The sequence below is a fragment of the Eulemur rufifrons genome, chromosome 12, assembly GCF_041146395.1.
Source record: "Eulemur rufifrons isolate Redbay chromosome 12, OSU_ERuf_1, whole genome shotgun sequence".
Taxonomy (NCBI): Eukaryota; Metazoa; Chordata; class Mammalia; order Primates; family Lemuridae; genus Eulemur; species Eulemur rufifrons.
Genome location: NC_090994.1, coordinates 20,319,671 through 20,339,103, shown reverse-complemented (window position 1 = coordinate 20,339,103; position 19,433 = coordinate 20,319,671). Strand labels below are relative to the sequence as shown.

Sequence of the window (19,433 nt, the reverse complement as noted above, 5' to 3'; positions counted from 1 at the left end):
ACTCTGAGGCTCTGTGTGATCCCCTGTGCCCTGCAATCCCTCTGCTGGCCAGTTGCTATTATCAATGAGGCATTTGATAACCAGCACTGTGTGTCATTACCCTGTGGCTCAGAAGCAGCACAGTTTGTCGGGTACCAGTGGGGTTACTGAGGGAGTAGCTGTAGTTGTAGGGAGTAGCACGCTGGCAGCAGGGACATGTTATGCTCGGTGGAGACAGCTGCAATTTTCCAAAATGCTTTGAGAACTAATTTCACCTGTTCTCTGCTGAGCTACTCTCAGCTCCATAAATTCCACTGTGTTTGGCCTCTTCTGCTCATAAGGACAAAAAAAAAAAATGCATTCAGATTCCATCAAGAAATTAAGAATTTACTGAACATTAGGAAGGCAAAATTCTTAATTATGAGTCTAGGACTGACTGGAGACCAAGAAAGACCACTAGAGCGGGCTTGCATGAAAGAGTAAGCACACACGCGTGTCCTAACGGGACCGCAACATGGCGAGACAAGGAGATAAAGAGACTAGGGCCATTCTCTTCCCTGAGCTATTTCATGGTCCCCTTGGCACACAGGTGGCTTCCGTCACTTCCACCCTGCTACCTAATCCCCTCTTGTTCTTCTGTCTTCATGGCCTCAAGTGCTCCACTGCCTGTGTTGCTCTTGGATTCTGGTATCCCATGGCCACTGCTGCCTCCTTTTCTTTTTGTGCCTTGCACCTTCAGTTGTCACTACCAACTGCAGCTTCTCTTCCACTATCAGGTTAGACTGAGAAAAGAACCTACAAGGCCATAACCACTTTAATCCTCCTTGAGTGAGTCTCTCATATTGAGTCAACTCTGCAGCTCACCTGGCTGGGTACAGTCTTTGTCCCATGGACATGACAGTGGGCACAGGTGGGACACATGGCACCCGTGCCTCCAAAGCCACTCAGCACTATGTCCCCCAGCAAGGGAAGAATGGGCGGGAACCCCACGGAGGGACACCAAGCCTGTGCAAGCCATGTCTGAGGTTTGCTCTGTCTCCAAGTTCCACGGAAGGCACTGTCTGTGTATCGACTATATTGATTGTGCTGTGTCAACACGTAAGGGACAGCTGAAGTTTGACCTGGATAGCAGGTCCTAACAACCTCGTAGGGAAAGTCGTTCATTGAAAACACAGAAGTTCCCTGGTGCTTTGCTTTTAAGGCATTAAATCAAGTGACAATACAGCTGATAACTCACCTTTTGTATCTTATCATCACCTTCCACCAAAAGCTATAGGGACGACATATCTGTAAGTTCTATATCATGTACATTTGAGAGCACTACTGTTCTGTTCACTGTGCTAATGGGGAAACTGAGTCCTAGGTGAATGCAGAAATAGCCACTGAATCAAAATGCTTTTGATTAAAAAAAAACACCAAAAATAAAAAGTTCAGTTCCCGGAAGCACCGTCTGCACCAGGCTGTTCAGTTTCCAAGCAGTACACGGAAAGGTTATGCTGTTTGTCTTTCTACTGTCAGGATTTCCTGTCCTCATGTTGCTGAAGTCCCAAATCTCCCACAGGCAGAACAGAGCTCCTTTGCAGCTCAGCATCCTGATGAACACTCAAATGCAGAACAAGCCCCATGGCTGATGGCACAAAGTTTTAAGAACACCACAGACATGAAGAATCATCCCTGACTTTCCTGCCTGCCCTCTGAGGCTTTCACAGGAAATTAGAGAGATGTGAACTAGCAAAACTAGCAATGAGTTTAAAGAAATGACCTAAAAAATATATCAAAATCACCTTTTTTCCAATACCCACCACCTTGTTATAATTCAGTATCAGTCCTAGTGAGGGATGAAAGAATAAAAAAAGAGGGAGGGAAGAGTCAAAAGGAAAAAGCCAACCCAGCAGCAAGAAGAAATATATTTTAACTGTTATTAGTGTCTTCGTCCTTCCCTTACCCCACATCTATCAGAGGCCAGAAAGGTCAATGAGACAAGATGTGGCCAGTGTCATGGGCACGTAAACACTGGAACGTGCCACCATCTATCTGACACCTCCTGCCTCCTGCTTGGCCCTGCAGAGCAACCGAGAGGAAGGACAAGGAGACTGCGTTTTGCTTTTCCTGAACCAATCTTGCCAGAACAGGAAGGATCCAAGAGATCACCTTGGCCAGAAATTGTTCACCTTTTTAGGTAGCAAAATCCATATTTTAACTAAGTCTTATAAGGAGACCTAAAAACTAATTCAGATGAAACTCGAATCAAGAAAAAGCCAACCACTCGGAGTGGGGGGGATGCTTTCTAAGAAAAGAGAATGATAAAAGTTTCTGAAATAGGAGCAGTTATGGGTACCTGAGGAAGACAAGAAGTCCCTGTGGCTGCCAGATGATGGGAAGCACAGTGGTGTGGGGCGGTGGACAAAGGGTTAAGTCCTATGGGGCCAAGAGTTGGGGGTCTGGAAAGTCACTGAAAGACATTCAGGAGCTGTGGGAACAGCATGCTCTGGAGTTTGCATTTTTTTTTTAAAGAATTAATTCTGGCTGCTGTGTGGACAGTAGATTTTAAGGCAGCAAGAGTAGCAGCAGCGAAGAGATTCCCACAGTAGAGAAATGACGACTGTTTGTGCCGGGTGGGGAGAAGAGGGCAGAGTAAGGACATACTCTGGAGGCAGGGGTGGCCAGACCTGCTGGTGGATGGGAGGCCACTGAAGGAAAGAGAAGAATCCAGATGCCCCCTGGGTCTTGCCAGGAGCCACTGGTGAGACAGGAAACACAGGGGAATAAACAAAGGTTTGCAGCATTGCTGATGGGGTGAAAACCAAGAGAGTTCCCCTCGGGTCATTTCAACCTGAGACGCCTGCTAGATGTCCAAGTGTATACATCAGGGTGGAGACGAGGTGCTCCGTGAACGTGAGTGTAATTCTCACATAGATGGCACAGAAAGCCATGGAGTGAAAGATTTCAGCAAGGCGGAGACAGTGGATTAAGAAGGGAAGAAGCTTCTAGATGAAACTCTGGAATACTATGGTATTTAAAGGGAGGAAGAGGAGAAACCTGCACAGAAAACTCAACTGTGGTCAGTGGGGAGCAGGGAAACCAGAAGACAGCAACATCCCTAAAACATTCCTGCACCCTCCCAAGAGATTATGGTTCCAAAGGTCTCAAATGAGGCCCAGAAATCTTCACTTTTAAGAATTTTCCACATGATGCTCACACGCACCAGGTGCTAGGAATGACTCTAACAGCACAAAGCTGAGTAGTTGAGCCCAGAACTCAAACCCAGCTCTTCTTATCTTTCCTACTTTACTCTATCATTCCTATTCCTTCTTTATAAATTTTTAAAATATAAGCCTATCTAATCTTCATGCTGGTCTCAAATCACCATCTCCTTCTCAAATGATAAACTCCAGCTACTGCTCCAGCTCCTGTCTCTTCAGTCCAATGTTTGGAAAGATGTATCTATTCCTCCTCTACTTCCTCATTTCCTGTGGATTCCAGATCCACCATGATCTCGTATCGCCCTCTCTCATCACACTGCTTGGCCCAAGTCAATAGAGGCCTCCATGGTGTCATATCCAACGGGCACTTCTCAATTACTACCCTAATCTTCAGATCACTTCCACACTACTGACATTTATTCCTTCATAAGTATCTTCACTCCCTCTTGGATCCCTCAGTGCCTCCTCCACTTACTGGTCTCTGTCTTGTTCACAGGTTCCCTGTCCTCTGTTCACCTGTTGGCCACCTACAGAGTGTCGCTCATGGCGGGCTGTTCTTTCCTTCCTCGCCAGCAGTGTGAGAGCTGGAGAAAGTGGTGCAGTATGGGAAAACATCATAGGTGTTTCTGGTAAAACCTTGTTCCTCCTACCTTCCTCATAAGAGATCTACTTTCCTACTATCCTAACTACCACCTTCGTGCCAGTGACTCCCTATTCTGTATTTTTCATCCTGCTCTCACAACCCTGAGCTTCAGGCTCATAAATATAACCGCATATGAAAACCGTCCACTGAATGTTCTAAGGGTAGTTTATACATAATATAGTCAAAAACTGAACTCAGTATCTTGCTCTCCAAACTGTTTCTTTCTACTCTCCTCACGATCTACTTAATGGGATCAGCACCAATTCAGTCACGCGAGCCAGAAATCCAGAAAACCTGACATTTGTAGGAGTCCCTAAACTCCCGTCTTACTTCTGGCTCGACGTCTAAGCAGCCACAAACCTTTCTCTTTAACCCAGGCTGCCCCTGCAAAAGTTCAAGCCCAGTTAACAGCCTCATGGGTTGCTGCAAAGCTTCCAGGCCTTGGGTCTTTCTCCTCTCAAATCTCTCTGGCTGCAGCGAATGGGAGGTTTGTGGGTTCTGGAAGCATGACATCAGTCTCGTGTGTGACATCTCAATAGCCCCAAACTGCATCCAGGATGAATCCAAACTCTTAGCAGAGAATTCAAACACCCTCCAAATTCTGACCCATCTACTTCTCCCTGGTAGCTCGTCTCCTGCCTCCTTGCAATTTATTCACTTTGAGTTCCATGTCGTTTGTTTCACCACACAAGCCATCTGCTTTTACTCAACCTCTCACCTGAACCTGGAATGCATGTTCTCTAAATTGTCAGTCCTCCTCCTTCCTCCATAATTAGCTCAGACGTTAACTCAGGAAATGTATGTTAGGCCTCAAGGATCAGCAAATTGTCCCTTGTTGACTCCTAAAACACATTATGCTTACCACTAACCACACCCCATTGTAAATACTTGTTTATAAGTACATCTCCCACATTAGACTATAAACTCTTCAAGGAAAGGAACAGTATTTATTATTGTGCTGCCTAGAACATGCTAGGTAATTATTTTTGGATGCCTGGTGTTTTCACACATTAGTTAGCATTCTTTTCTGCTACGTAGCAGATTTCTGGAATGCGTTCCCTTGTCCTTACTTACACTGATGGAAGGACATAAAACTAATCTAAAAAGAACATCATTAGGCTCAAAAAGTCCTCGAAGATTAACAAAGGTAGTTTTGTGTTTGTTTTGCTTCTCAGCTGTTTGTATTATCCATTAGAAGGTTCCTTCAGTGGAGAAAATGAGAGTTGAATTGTAATAAAATCCATATCCTCTCCCCTGATAAAGTTTTACTGAGCTTTTTATAGAGATGGCCATTCCCCAGGAACTTTTACGGCAAATTTTACCAAAAAAAAAAAATGGCAGATTGAATTAAAACATGATTTCCTCCAAAGGCGACGGCTGTATTTCTACAAATTCTTCTTGGTAAAATCGTGGTTGGCAATAAATAGCACAAAGGAACATCTTTTGGGGAAATTTTCTTCCTCACCATCCACAGTAAGATATATTGTAAAGTAATGTGTTTCTGCCTCAGTAGTTCCCATCTTTAAGGTTGGTATTGTCAACTGTGTACATGGTAATTAAGCAAAAGGAGCACAATTTATGTTAATTCTGGACAAATCATTCCACTCTGTTCAGGGAACCCCAATCTTGTATAGCTCCGTGTTTCTCACACTTTCTACTGAAGGGCCCCTACTGGCAGGAGAAAAATTCATATCCCCAAGCCACCTATGGGTGGAAACAAAATAGATGTGGCATGCACAAAGGGACTTTGAAGTTCCAAGTTAAATCTTCAAACATCATGCAAATTTCCCATCCTACTCCATACTGTATTTGCATTTATTTTTACTGACCTGAGGGGAATCTAACCGATGCTTCAGAAAGATGTGCCACGTCTGGCTTGTGGCTACTTATAGCCCCAGAACACCCCAGCAGCGTCCCACATGCGGACAGCAATCTGAGAAACATGCTGTTAAAAATGACCTATTATGTAAAAAGTTTCCCAGTGTAGGTTTGTCCAATGTCTTCCTATGGTTAAACACAGATCATATATTTTTACAGAAACAACTGCTGAAGTGACAATCTTCCCAGACATCACATTAGGAGACCCATACTGTTGATTTGCCACATTGCCAGTGGTGCACATGCTGATTATTTGATTATTCATTTATTTTTAAGACATGGCCTCAGCTCTGTCACCCAGTGGGAGTGTCATCGCAGCTCACAGCAACCCCAAACTCCTGGGCTCAAGCAATCCTCCTGCCTCAGCCTCCCAAGTATCTGGGACAACAGGTGTGCACCACCATGCCTGGCTAATTTTTCTATTTTTAGTAGAGACGAGATTTTGCTACATTGCCCAGGCTGGACTTGAACTCCTGGCCTCAAGCGATCCATCCGCCTCGGCCTCCCAAAGTGCTAGGATTACAGGTGTGAGCTACTGTGCCAGCCAACTCTGATTACTTGATCAGGGTGATATAATGATAGGATTTTCCATGGAAAAATTACTAGAGTTCTCCCTTTACAATTAATAAATATTTTGTGGAGAGATAATTCAAGATTATGTAAATATCCTACTACTCTTGAAACTTTCACCCAATAGTTTTAGCCTCTATGATGATGCTTGTCTCAATCAATTAATCATAGATGTCTTTATTCTGTAAAAAGGAAGAGCTCTACCTTTACCCCACTTACTTATATCTCTGTCCACATTCATTCAATTTTTTAAAATATCAGTATGGATTCATGAATTCTTACTTAATGAGTTATAATCCTTTACTTTCATTTTGATGCTCAAATTGTCTCAGATTTGACTAGTGGGAGCCCCCTTTGGAGGGCTGTTGCTTTCCTTTTTCATGTTCAAATTGAGAAGCATTAGATAAAATAACTGGCCTTTATTCTTCAAAACTCCATGTCATGCAAGATGACTGAGGAACAGTCCACATTAGAGGAGGCTAAAGAGTCCTCACAGATGAATATAACACATGATCTAGAATTTTGTTATTAAAGAACATTACTGGGCAACAGATGAACTATAAATAAGTTCTCTAGATTAGGTAATAGTATTGTATTAACATTAATTTCTTGATAATTATATTAATATCACAGTTATATCAGAAAATATATCCTTGATTTACAAAAACACAATGAAGTATTTAGGAAAAACGGGACATCCTGTCTGCATCTCAAGCAGTTCAGAAAAAAGAAAACTTAATTGTCGATATATAAATACATAGATAAACACAGAGAGATAATGCTTAAGGCAAATATAAAATGTGAACATTTGAAGATTCTCAGTAAAGGGCTTAAGGGCGTTTCTTATACTATGTTGCAACTTTTCTGAAGTCTGAAAATATGTTAAACATTTTAAAACCCTATTAGTTCATACCTCTCTTACTCACCTAATACAGTAGTTCTTTCTCCAGTGTCACCCCAGACACAAGTGCCTGCTCCTGGCCACATGCCATCTACACGGAGTTGCGGCCATCGGAAGAATGTCCCATCACTGGGCATTCCTCCCTGCTAGCACGACCCCAAATATGCCACCTTAAAACTTACCTCCTGTGCTGCTGCCTTCGCCTTTGGAGCAAAAGAGAATAATCCTGTCCCAAGTCTACATGTGTCCTTCCCTTTTCTAGGCCAATTATTCCCTTTTCATGTAACTATTACATACACGCAGTGATTTCCTGAACCATCACCACTCCTGCCACTCAGAGCAACGTCATGGCTGTGTGACTCCCACAGCCGCACAGAGCTCCACGCTTGACTTCATGCTCTGCTGCTGAAGGCTTGAAACTCTTCGTCATGTTTCCACAAAGGGCCCCGTGTTTTAATGTTGCACGGGGTCCCACAGATTACCTACCCAGTCCTGTGCCAAAAGCTCACATGGCACCTCTGCATGAACTGGGTGACCATAATAAGGCGTGGTGAGAAAACCGCACCCACGTGCCTATAAAAACTAGCCCCTGTGTCCAGGTGGAGGCAACCACATTGCTGGGTGTGCATCTTGCTAGATTACAACCTACACTTCCACACTCATTCCTGTACTTGGCTAGATGCTCTTAGGAAGCGCCAGACTTTATCTGGAGGCCCAGCTCTCCTACCCTACAACAATATTCCTACAAATTAACTTCAAGTCTAAAAGAGAGGAATGACCTTTGGCAGAGTAGAGTAATATTGTCTCTTGACTTTGGCCACTTTGTCTATGGGGAGGGAAAGGAGGGTTTCATGCTTTCGTGTGATTTATACCAAGCGCTGAGGATCAGTCTTAACATTATTTTCCACAACCTGGGAACATATTCCACGTTCTGCAAAGAGAGGAAGGGAGCAGAGGAGGCGGAGCTGGCAGCCCAAGGCGTTCTCAGAGCTGTATACTGCACGTCACAAAGGCAGTGGGTGTGATGCTGAATTACTCCCATTTCCCTTTCTGACCCCTTCTTCATTGCAGTACTGATTACCAGGAATAGCATACCAGGAAAGGAGGGCAAAAATGCTTCTTATGTGTCCTCGTGAGCTACGGATTCACTAAGAAGCCAGGTGCCATGTTAGTATCACGGCATAATCATGACATGCAACTGATAAATGCCCTTTCATGGAGCCATTCCCTGCCCTCGTGGGTTTCGTTCTAAACCAGACATATATTTATAATACAAAGTTAACATATAAGGCTCTGTACTAGGCTTATGGGCAAGAAAACGAGTAATGCAGGCTGAATCTTGGTTTCCAACCTAATAAGGAAAATAAATCCACAAATAACTTCAAAAATAACTGTGATTTGGGGTAAATTCTATTAGGCAGCATGGTGGCAATACTAAATAAAGGCTTCAAGAACTCAGAGATGGACACGTGGAATTTTGAAGCTAGGGATGCTAGAGTACCCCCTTTCAATGGTGAAGTTGGTATGAGAGGTCAAAAGTTGGCTGCCGAGATGGGTCTGGGATAAGGGATTTGCTAAACTAGGTTTTGTGAAGGGAACAGTGTGCAAGATGGAGCCGTGGATGTAGAAATCAGGTAGGAAGAGGTAGAGTTTGAGATGGGGCTGAGAATATGCTCCAGAGAGGGAAAAAATATACAGGCAAATCAAGGTGGGGGAAAGCAAGTCCCATGTCCCACAATTTAAGCAGGTAAGTTGTGCCACTTGGGTGGAGCGCAGCACTCATAAGGATATCACGGAAGGTGAGAATGGAAATGAAGGTGAAGGCCAGGCAAACGTGCCTATGTTTATTTGCATATTCTGCATGTAGGAATGGGCCACTGGTGGTTTTTAGAGGGTGAAATTATTTATCAAAGCCATGAAGCCCAGATCCATAATTGAGGTTTAATTGAATGTCTCTCTTCCATGATTTTCAGAAAATACACTATCCACCAAAAAGCAAATAAAAATTATGCTGTTTTTACTATAGGAGTTTCATAGCTTTTAAGTGAAGCTCTCCTCTAATTCCTTCACTTATTCTTGGCACAACTGTATAGATATTTGGGGAGGGGGTCTCAGATAAGCAGCATATTTAAATTATATTCAGGATGTATCATGTTTTATACACTGTAGGGGAAAAAAAAAAACGCAAAATAGTGGTTTCCTGTTGTATTTTCTTCCTTGGCCAACTTGCTATCAGAGGCTTGGCAACAACAGGCGAACGCTTCCTCTATTCCCCGACACCCTCTCCCATATTGGAGAAAAGGCCCAGGCGTCAAGAGGGTTTGCACAGTCAAGGGTTAACGATGCAGGCACAACATTTTATCAGCAAAGAGAGAGAAAAACAAGGAAGAAAAGAAAGGGCTAAGTAGCCAAATGTTCACACGTGAAAATAAACAACGAGGAATAATTGAATATTCCTCATTCTGACAGCCGTCCAGGAGCAGAAGTAACAGATGCCACAGTGCTCGCCTACCCCCCGCTCAGCTGAGCCAGATGCACGGGAGGGGGCCCGTGGGAGTCCTCCCCTGGAGACGGACTTCTGCCAGCTCTGGGTGGGGTAAGTGGAGGTTGGCTTTATTTATTCATTTTTAACCTGTATAAAATCACTTTTGAAACTGGGCCTCAGCTATTTCCAGCCCCAGGCAGTTGGATGGGCAGCCAACATCTCCCTGACATAGTGTGGCATCATTATGGAAAAAAACAATAGTTTCATATGACAGGCACTTTGGCTCCTAAAACACATCCACAGCACACACTCTAACTTGACCGTGAGGAGGAATGCAATTTACTCATAAAGGGAGTAAGGAGAGAAAGCAATCACTGCTTTCCTTAAGGAAACACTCAAATGCACATGAACTTGTCTAGTGTGGTTTTTAAACACCTATTTAACAGAAAAGAATCAACACAGCTTAGCAGTAAGAACATTCAGGGGGTGAGGGAGTAGTGGAAGATCTGGGTCCATGTCTGTCTGTCTGCCATCAGCCAGGTGACCTTTGGTTGGTCATCTAATCCTTTTGTTTTTAAGAGACAGGGTCTCATTCTGTCACCCAGGCTGGAGTGCAATGGCGCAAGCACAGCTCACTGCAGCCTCGAACTCCTGGGCTCAAGCGATCCTCCTGCCTCAGCCTCCTGAGTAGCTGGGACTACAGGTGTGTACCACCACACTTGGCTCACCTAACTTTTTGGAACATCACTTTCCCAGCTGTTCAGTGAAGAAGTTGGGGGGACGGATTAAATCAACATTTCACAAAGAGTGCTTCATAAAGGCATTCTAGAGCCTTGTTGCTGAAAGTACGGTCCACAGACCAATGGGCAGCGTCTGCATCCAGGGAGCTCATTAGGAACATAAAACTGCAGGCCTTACACCGGATTTACAAAATCATTTTTACCTGAATCGCTGGCATTTTAATAGGATCCCAGTTGACGGGCATGCATGTTAAAGTTTGAGAAACACTTTTCCTGGGCAAGATATCCCTAAGTTATCTGATCATAGAATCACCTGGATAACTGGATACAAACACACTTTCCAGGCCCTTCCCCCAAAGCCTGATGCAGAAGGTTTCGGGTGGAAGCCAGGACTCTGCATACTTAACTAATGCCCCATGTGAGTCCAATTCCACGAATACATGAGCCACACAAATAAATAATTCCTGTTTGTATTGCCACCCTTTAACACTGAACGATCTCTAGGAGAGCCAAAGCGAGCTTCCTGGTGTTCCTGGCTAACGTGATCATGTCAAGACATTTCTGGTCGATACGTCCCTCAGCCCAATGTCCCAGCTGCCATGGCGGTTTTGCCCACAGCAGTTATACAATGATTAAATTCTTAATGCATAATTGGTTAAATGTAGGAAGCATAAGGAGCTCTGATGTTGAACTACAACAATTTAATGAATGATGTAAAAGTGATACTAATTCTGCAAAGCCCCCGCAAGATGACTGTCATCAGATTCATAAGCTGCACTGACCTATCAAATCCTTTTTTAGCACTTTAAGATGTCTCTAGTACTTCAAAAACCAATCTTAATAAGAAGATACACAGTGACAATTATATCCAATTGGGCTTTTCATTTATTGGGAATAAAGCCTATCCTCACACACAGTGTGTTATTTGCTGGGAAGTGCTTACCAAAAGCAGCCAGAAATCATCTTTCTTATTCCAGCATAACATGAAAGTTATTTTTTAAAAACCTTTTTTTTCCTGCAAGCAAATCAAAAGAATTCCAAGCAAGGTCCTAAAGGCAATTCCTTCCCTCCCCCCCCCACTCTTGATGCCATTACACTAGTTAAATTCCAATTTACATTTTAATGTACACTGGTCCCCAAGTCAAATGCAATATTTAATGACAAATCATGTCTTGGCTTGCATAAATAATTTTAGACAAATTAAACAACCTCTCACTTGCTACATGGGAAGAAATTAAAAATATGTTGCAAATATTACTAGAGATTATATTAAGTGAATTGCATAATATAGGCGTTAATGATAGTCAGATATTTTTAAATATCTTTCTCTCATATATATGTGCATGCCATATACAAGAATGACAACATATTTTCTTAACCTCTGAAGACATTTGTGAGATTATTACTGGGAAAGTATCTCGTGACTCTAAAAAGTTGGAAAGTGACAGAATAGAAAAGCATTTTCCATTTTTAACATTCTTTGATTCTATCATACCTGGGAGATTCTATCATACCTAAGGCTGACCTAGAATAAAATTTTATAAAGAATCCATATATCCATAATCTACAGAAAAATTACTAAGGCACTAAAATTTGAATTCATTTAGTTTTAATAAGGATTAACACACCTACGAGTGCAAGATGCTGGTGCTACGGAGGATCAAGTATGTCATAAAATAATAGCCAGTGATTAACAGGTGCTAACTCTGGGCCAAGGATACTTTTGAACACTTTATAGATATAAATACCTCTAACTCTCAAAATGGTTCCATGAAGTAGGCACCCTTTTATCGATGAAAACATTAAGACACGAAGAGATGAAAATAAATCGTCTACCATCTCAAAACTAAGAAGGGTTGAAACTGGAAACCAACAGGACTCTGGAGTCTGGGTTCTCCGCCACGCCATGCACGTGGGAAACCAGGAACTGGGGGAGTGAAGGCACATGCCAGAGAGACGAGGGTGACATACACCGTACACAATCCAAGCTTACGGGAAATTAACGAAGGTGGGTATGAGCCATTCATTGCCAAACTTTGTAAGCAAAAGCAAAGTTTTTCCCTGCAAAGAAATCCCTGGAGGTTTCTAGCAGGCAACTGGTAACCAGAAATTAAGTAAAGATGGAAATGGGAGAGGTGGGGCGTGGACAGGTCAGGGAGATGGCATTTATAGTAGTGTAGAGAACAGGTCACGTGGGCCTTTGGGGAGAGAAGGAAGGAGGGGACGGAAAAAAGTGGGTTGAAAAGAAAGAAATTGAGGGAAGCTGTGTTGAAACCCCTCATGTTCTTTGGCCTCTGCTCCCTGCAGAAAGAGCCCAGAGGATACCTGCTTTGTCTTGATTCGGGTCAAATGCCCTGAATGGCAAAGCCAAGGCCAAGGCCATGCTGGGAGCACAGACATGAGCTTATTAACAGAAGAGTAAATGCAAACATATTCCTCCTCTCAGCCGACCTGCTATTTTAGAGTCATAATATACTTGTTGGCTAAAATTAATTAACTAACCAACCACAGGAAAACCGCTAATATTTCCTATGGCTCTCAGGTCAAGGGCACAGCTTATGAGGTGACCTCTTCTCCCTGGCCTACTAGGGCCCAGGCACCACCCAGGAGAGGGCCTCCCGGATCGCCAGCGGAGTGAAGGTGAAATGTGTACTTTGAGAGGAAGATTTCATTTCCCAAGAAACATAAATGTCTCTGCAAATAGCAATTCACTCCTATTCTCAATCCCTAAACCATCAACATCTGCTATGAAGAATTACTTGAGTCCTCAAATAAATCTCCCTTGTCCCGTATTCTTCGTGACACTCTCAAAAGACAGTATTTGAATAAAACAACAATAACCATCTCTGCCTCCATCTCCCAATTTCATCCTGGAGGGGGGGCGCTATACACCCCTGGGCACACAAAGGAGGTTTTATGGGGCTCCACGGAGGTGGGGTGATGGGCGTGGGTGGGCTGATGACATTTTAAAGGAGGAGAAAAGAAGTCTGGGTATTTCTACATTATTTTAGATTATAAAAACACCGATGCTGAAATATGATAAAGAAATCTTAGACTCTCCTGAAAAGCAATTTTCTTTCTTATTATTTTCTGAGTGTGTATTTTTTTTTTTAAAGCATTTGGAAGGAAGAAGTGTATTGTACACGAATCCTACCTGGGTCAAACAAATGCAGTTTAAAAACTCATTTCCATGTTTTAAGATTCAGAGAGAAGAGATTTACCAGTAGACTATAGACATCCCTTAATGTCTTTAACCTCTTATTTTTGCAGATTTGCTGGAAAGGACGATAAACAGTCATTGCTCAACTTTCCCCGTCAAGGCCCCCTGAACTCTGTCACTGACGGTGAGCAGCAGAATGCATTTGCGTGGGTTTCTCTCGCTCAGGAACCGTCTTTCCTGGCATTGTTGAGACACCTGCACTCTGACAATCTAGGCAGAATCTCTTAGCCAAACGGATCCGCTGATTGTACTCCGGGTGAAATTATCAAACATTTCCAAATACCATTTAAAAAGAGTATAATACAAATCGAGTAGAGGGAGAGTTCTGATGGTTTCTTGCTGCTCCTGTTCTCATCTATATTATGCAGAAGCATCTGATGTTGCCAGACCCCCTCTGCTACTCTATATAATGCTTGTCTGTGTTCCCTCGGGGACAAGGTCACCCAGAATGGTTCCCCCGGGACAAGGTCACCCAGAGCGTACTTACAGGCTATGCGCACAGAGGCCTTCCTGCTCTTGGAGGTCCCCAGGTGGCTCCACGCCACACACTGGCACCAGTAGTCCTCTGGCCCGTGGAAGTCCTCCACCTGCTGCCTGGTGACATTAATGAACACCTCACGGACCTTCAAGCCTGATGGGGAGGAGACAGGAAGAATCAGCTGAGGCCGTTGTATGTCTCAAACAGAAAGTTAAGGTTAGCCAAACCTTTGCTTTTTAATTAAGCAATTCTGTTTTTAATCAAGGCAAGGTTTTAATTACTTTGACAATAATATATTACTGCTAATTAAATCCCAACAGCTGAGTAGGCTGGCAAGCGCGAGCGTAAGGTATCAGCAAGCGACGGAGCCTCCCCTGCAATATCACGGTTTTCACAGTGACCTGACTCGATGCTTTTTCTGTGTCTTTCTTTGGGTCAAATCCACGATGAGGAATGTGGTAGCTAAGTCAACCGCTGGGATCGTGGAAGCTCAAAGAGGCCTCGCCACACTAACCTCAGAGACAGACACAGTTCCAGATTGTTCTAGGTGCCCCCGCCCCTGGGTTTGGCAGCCGGGGAGGGTCACTGGATTATCACAGTGTCGCAAAGGAGAGAGAAGGGACGGTGAACATGTGCACACGGGTGACCAGGCCAAGGAAGGGCCAAAGCATCCACTTCAAAGGCTCAGGACAGCGAAGCCAACGAGATCCCAAGGAAACACAAACACAGGTGGGAAGCAGACAAGTTGAGCTAAATTAGTCTCTTTTTGGGTACATTTTGGTATTTTTTTTAAATTGCTGCCTCATAGTTGTACCTGTTTTTGGAGTGCATGGGATATTTTTATAAGCGCACAAAGTGTGTAATGATCATATCACAGTAATTGGGATAACCATCACCTCAAATATTTATCTTTTTTTTGTATTTATTTTTTGCTATAACATAGTTGTACCCATGAACTAAGTTACTCTTAGAGCCCTCTCAGGAGAACCCAGGAGGGGCCCCATAGTGATGGTACAAGGAGGCAACGAAAGAGACGCTTTCGTAGAAAGAGGGGCTAAGGCTACGCTGGTGAACTGGGATAGAGCTATTAAGGCCTTAACCTTTTAGTGGGTTTTTTATTACTTTGCATTCTCCTTCTAATAGTTTGGAATGTAGCTTGGTGCCCGTAACTGGAGAGTGTGAGCTTCTTCCACACCTTTGACCAAGGATTATTAAGCCTTTCTGTTTTGGGGAAGAACAGTCACTTTGCACGAGTGCCAAGGATGAAAGGGGACACCCCAGCCCTATCAGTTAACTCGTCACAAACAGGGCAGCAGCCTTTACAGCCAGCGTGTCCTCTCCACCCGTCACAGTCTCTGCGGCTGTGCCTTGCTCTAGGCCAGGCAGCGTGGGGGGGAAGAGGCGATGCTTATAAGTGAATTCCACGTGAGTGTCTCCATCACGGTAAGCCTTGAATGTATTCACCCATTACATTTGCACACACACTGAGGCAGCGCGTGCTACTGCAGCCCCAGCTTGCAGGCATGAGAACTATGATATAGAGAAGCTAAGTCGCCTGTCCACAGTCACAGAGTTTGTAAATGGAGGGTCCGGAGTTTGAACCGGGTTGTCTTACACCAAAACCAGCACGACATAAAGGTGCCCCTCAAGAATTCCATTCTGTCCCCGTATTTTTAGGCACTTATCTTTATGGAAAGAAGACTAACACATGGAACATTTAAAGAAAAAAAAATTAAGTGCCTAACTATGCTTCTTCCTTTAAGTTGAAAAGCAAAATGGGACAGAAGCATCAGTAGAATCAAAACGAGCCCAGGAGCCTCGGTGGTGGAGGAGGACATCATCACGTAACAGGGACAGGATTTAAAGGACAAGAATGGGGGTGCAGGGTTAGTCAGGCGGGGGGGGCGTTCCCTTCTACCCAATCGATAATATGCGTAGCGTGTGATGAGAGACAGTCATGGCGTATCAATCGCCATGCACAGTTTGAGGTATGAACCCACATACAGAAAATCATCTTGATGACAGTTGATAATTCGCGCTCCTCCTGTTAGTGGAAAGTGCAAAATTACTGTGCTTTCCCTGTCAGATGTAAGGCTCCTAAAAGCTGTGTCCTGTGTTGAATAGGAAGAAAGACGCCTTAGAGATGATGATGTTGCTGCTGCTGCTTTTTTGGTTTGTTTCTTGACACTTAAATAAAACACGAAAGATGAGTGGAAGGACCAAAACAAGGAGAAGGACGGGTTGGCAGGCAAAGAGGAGGGGAAAATATCACAGAAAGGGGAAATAGTTAGATTTTTTTTAAAAAGTCTGTTAGGGCAGAAAACATGCCTGTTAGAAAGTAACGTTGAATAGGTAAAACTAAGGCAGTTGTCTCCGGAGAAGAGGGCTTGATTTGTATTTTTCTCTTTGATCTGAGGCAAATGGTGGATGATCTACTTGGAAGAGTGAAAGGGAGGAGAGAGAACATCAAACCCATGCACACAGTAGGATGTAGGGCAATTGTACCAGGCCAGACTGCTCTGCTGCAGGCCAGGGAGACCCATTAAGGCAGAATCCACCCACCTCTCTTCCTGGTCTCACCAAACAAACATTCAATAACCTTGAAAGGTCATAAATGTGTTCAAGCATTTCACCCAGCCACTGCAGAACACACACAATACTACTCAAAGTACTTTGCAGATTCAATGCAATCCCCTACCAAAATACCCGTGACATACCCAGATAAGACAACACAATCCTAAAATGTGTATAGAACCATAAAAGACCTCAAAGAGCCAAAGCCATCTGGAGCCAAAAGAACAAAGCTGGGGGCATCACACTCCCCAACTTCAAAATACACTACAAAGCCATAAATACCAAAATAAATACCAATACCATAAATACCAATACCAAAACAGCATGGCACTGGAATAAAAACAGACCCCTAGACCAATGGAATAGAATTGAGAACTCAGAAATAAATCCATGCATTTACAGCCAAATCCGTTTCGACAAAGGTGCCAAGAACATACCCTGGGGTGGGGGAGGATAATAAATTGTGCTAGGAAAACTGGATATACACATGCAGAATGAAACTAGATCCTTATCTCTCACCATACACAAAAATCAAGTCAAAATGGATGAAAGACTTAAACCTAAGACCTGAAACTATGAAACTACTAGAAGAAAACTTTGGGAAAACTCCAGGACATTGGTCTGAGGCAAAGATTTTTTTGAGTAAGACCTTAAAAGCACAGGGAACCAAAGCAAAAATGGACAAATGGGATGACATTAAGCTAAAAAGCTTCTGCACAGCAAAGGAAACAAAACAGTGAAGAGACAACCCAATAATGTCAGCGGGCTCTGGGACACAGTGGCTGTCCCTACTTGTCTGGTATCTGGTCCTGGGGACGAGTACTTTGGAGTGTGAGAGCTCCGTAGAGCAGGTGGTTAGAGCTATGGGCTCTGGACTGGTTTTCTGGCGTACGAAAAGCTCCCAGGCCAGTTGTTTGCTATCTCTAAGAATCAGCCAGCCCAGGGCAGAGCAGTCCTCGTAGGGTCAGCAAGATCCCAACTAGAAATCATGATCCCATAGACAAACAGTAGACCAGGGTGCTCCACTATGAAGATCAATAACTGATCTTATCCCATTCTCGTCAGGAGGGTTTGCAACCCCTCATCCAAACTAACCACAGTTGGGAGGAAAGTGGTGAAGTCACAATTTCAAGATTACGATGCCTCAAATTCCCAGCAGAGGCCCCCGTGGGCTCAGCAAAGCAAAATGAGTATAAACCAATTGTACCCAAACACAGTGTTATTTTCCCTATCAGTTGCATTGGGTGGCAGGATTCCTTAAAAGGCCACAGGTGGCATTACCATCCCACAAATAGTGCATTCTCTCTGGATTAGGCCTTCTTCTAACATGAGGTCTTCAGTTTTATCAAACCATCGTCCCCAGAAGAATCTCTGGAAAATGATGAATACTTTGTGTCTATTATGCTTTTTCGCTTCCATAATAAGAAATAACTGATGCATAAGAAATATTTTTTGTTTGAGACCAGCCTGAGCGAAAGCGAGACCCCGTCTCTACTAAAAATACAAAGAAATTAATTGGACAACTAAAAATATATAGAAAAAATTAGCCAGGCATGCTGGTGCATGCCTGTATTCCCACCTACTCGGGAGGCTGAGGCAGGAGGATCGCTTGAGCCCAGTAGTTGGAGGTTGCTGTGAGCTAGGCTGACACTACAGCACTCTAGCCCGGGCAACAGGAAAAAAAAAAAAAAAAAAAAAAAAAATTTGAAAAATATTCTTTCTCAAATCTTCACTTCTGTAGTGATATATACACACATATATACACATACATATACACACATTTCCATATGCAGTATGTGTATAGACTTAACAGTATATGTGTACATACATGTACATGTATGCATATATGACATACACCCACACATGAGAAACCTCCAAGGAAAGCAGCTCTACTTAAGGAAACCCCAGCTCCCATCCCCTCCTCCACTGAAGTTCACCCCACAGCGCTGCATGCAGAGACAGCACCCAGCCATCCACTTCTGCATCTCCAGAGATGGCAGCTAACAGGTTCATAGGAAATGCTACAGGGCAGCAAAAATTCCAGGCAAATGAAAAAAACAGCATCTCATAAATAAGAGCAGCATTGTACCCGATAACATGCATAACTCTAATAAGCACGGAAAAGTCCAACCCTTTAAATTATTGTGAGAATTATAACCATCAGCTTTTGTTATGGAGCAGAGAGTCTTAGAGAATATAAAAATATGACTATGGTACTCAAATGCTAATCAGCCTTCTACACTGCTGGACGGTTTAGCTGTGGATACACTAACGTTGGCAGCAGATGAATAATTGCCCTGCATGTACTAAACATAACAGAGCAGCAGAGAACTTCATCATTTGTCAGCTTTATTTGTTTAAATGAGAAAAATGCTGACAGCAGTTATTGCTATAATCCCCTTATTTATCAGATAGGAAACACTAGTTACTCTTAGCAGGTCTAATCCTATTGGGAGACCAGAAGTTAGAGAATTTTCAAACTAATTGAAGGTGTACGCTTCGCTGTTCAAGGAAAGGAAGTGTATAAGAGAGAACAGGAAAGAAATAAAGAAGAAAAAGAATTAAAATATTTTATTTCTGGTCAACTTTTAATAAAAGGGTTACACAGTCTTAGTCTAAGATCCTGACTTGTTCTGGAGAAAATAAAGAATTCTGGACCAGTGTTTAACATTCAGGACCGGGCCAGCTCCAAGCTGGTACCACCAACACCTGGCCCTGAGCCTGCTATCACCTGCTCATTATCACAGTGACACATGGCCTGT

The 19,433-nt window shown here is 43.4% G+C and overlaps 1 protein-coding gene across 2 annotated transcripts in view; it reads right to left on the bottom strand.

Moving 5' to 3' along the window:
* Positions 1–19,433, bottom strand: part of UNC5D (unc-5 netrin receptor D) — a 497,786-nt gene that overhangs the window by 192,069 nt on the left and 286,284 nt on the right. For both annotated transcript variants that reach the window (XM_069485257.1, XM_069485258.1), the window contains exon 3: positions 14,107–14,250. In XM_069485257.1, coding sequence (XP_069341358.1) covers positions 14,107–14,250 — 144 coding nt within the window. The remainder of the gene's footprint in view (positions 1–14,106; positions 14,251–19,433) is intronic.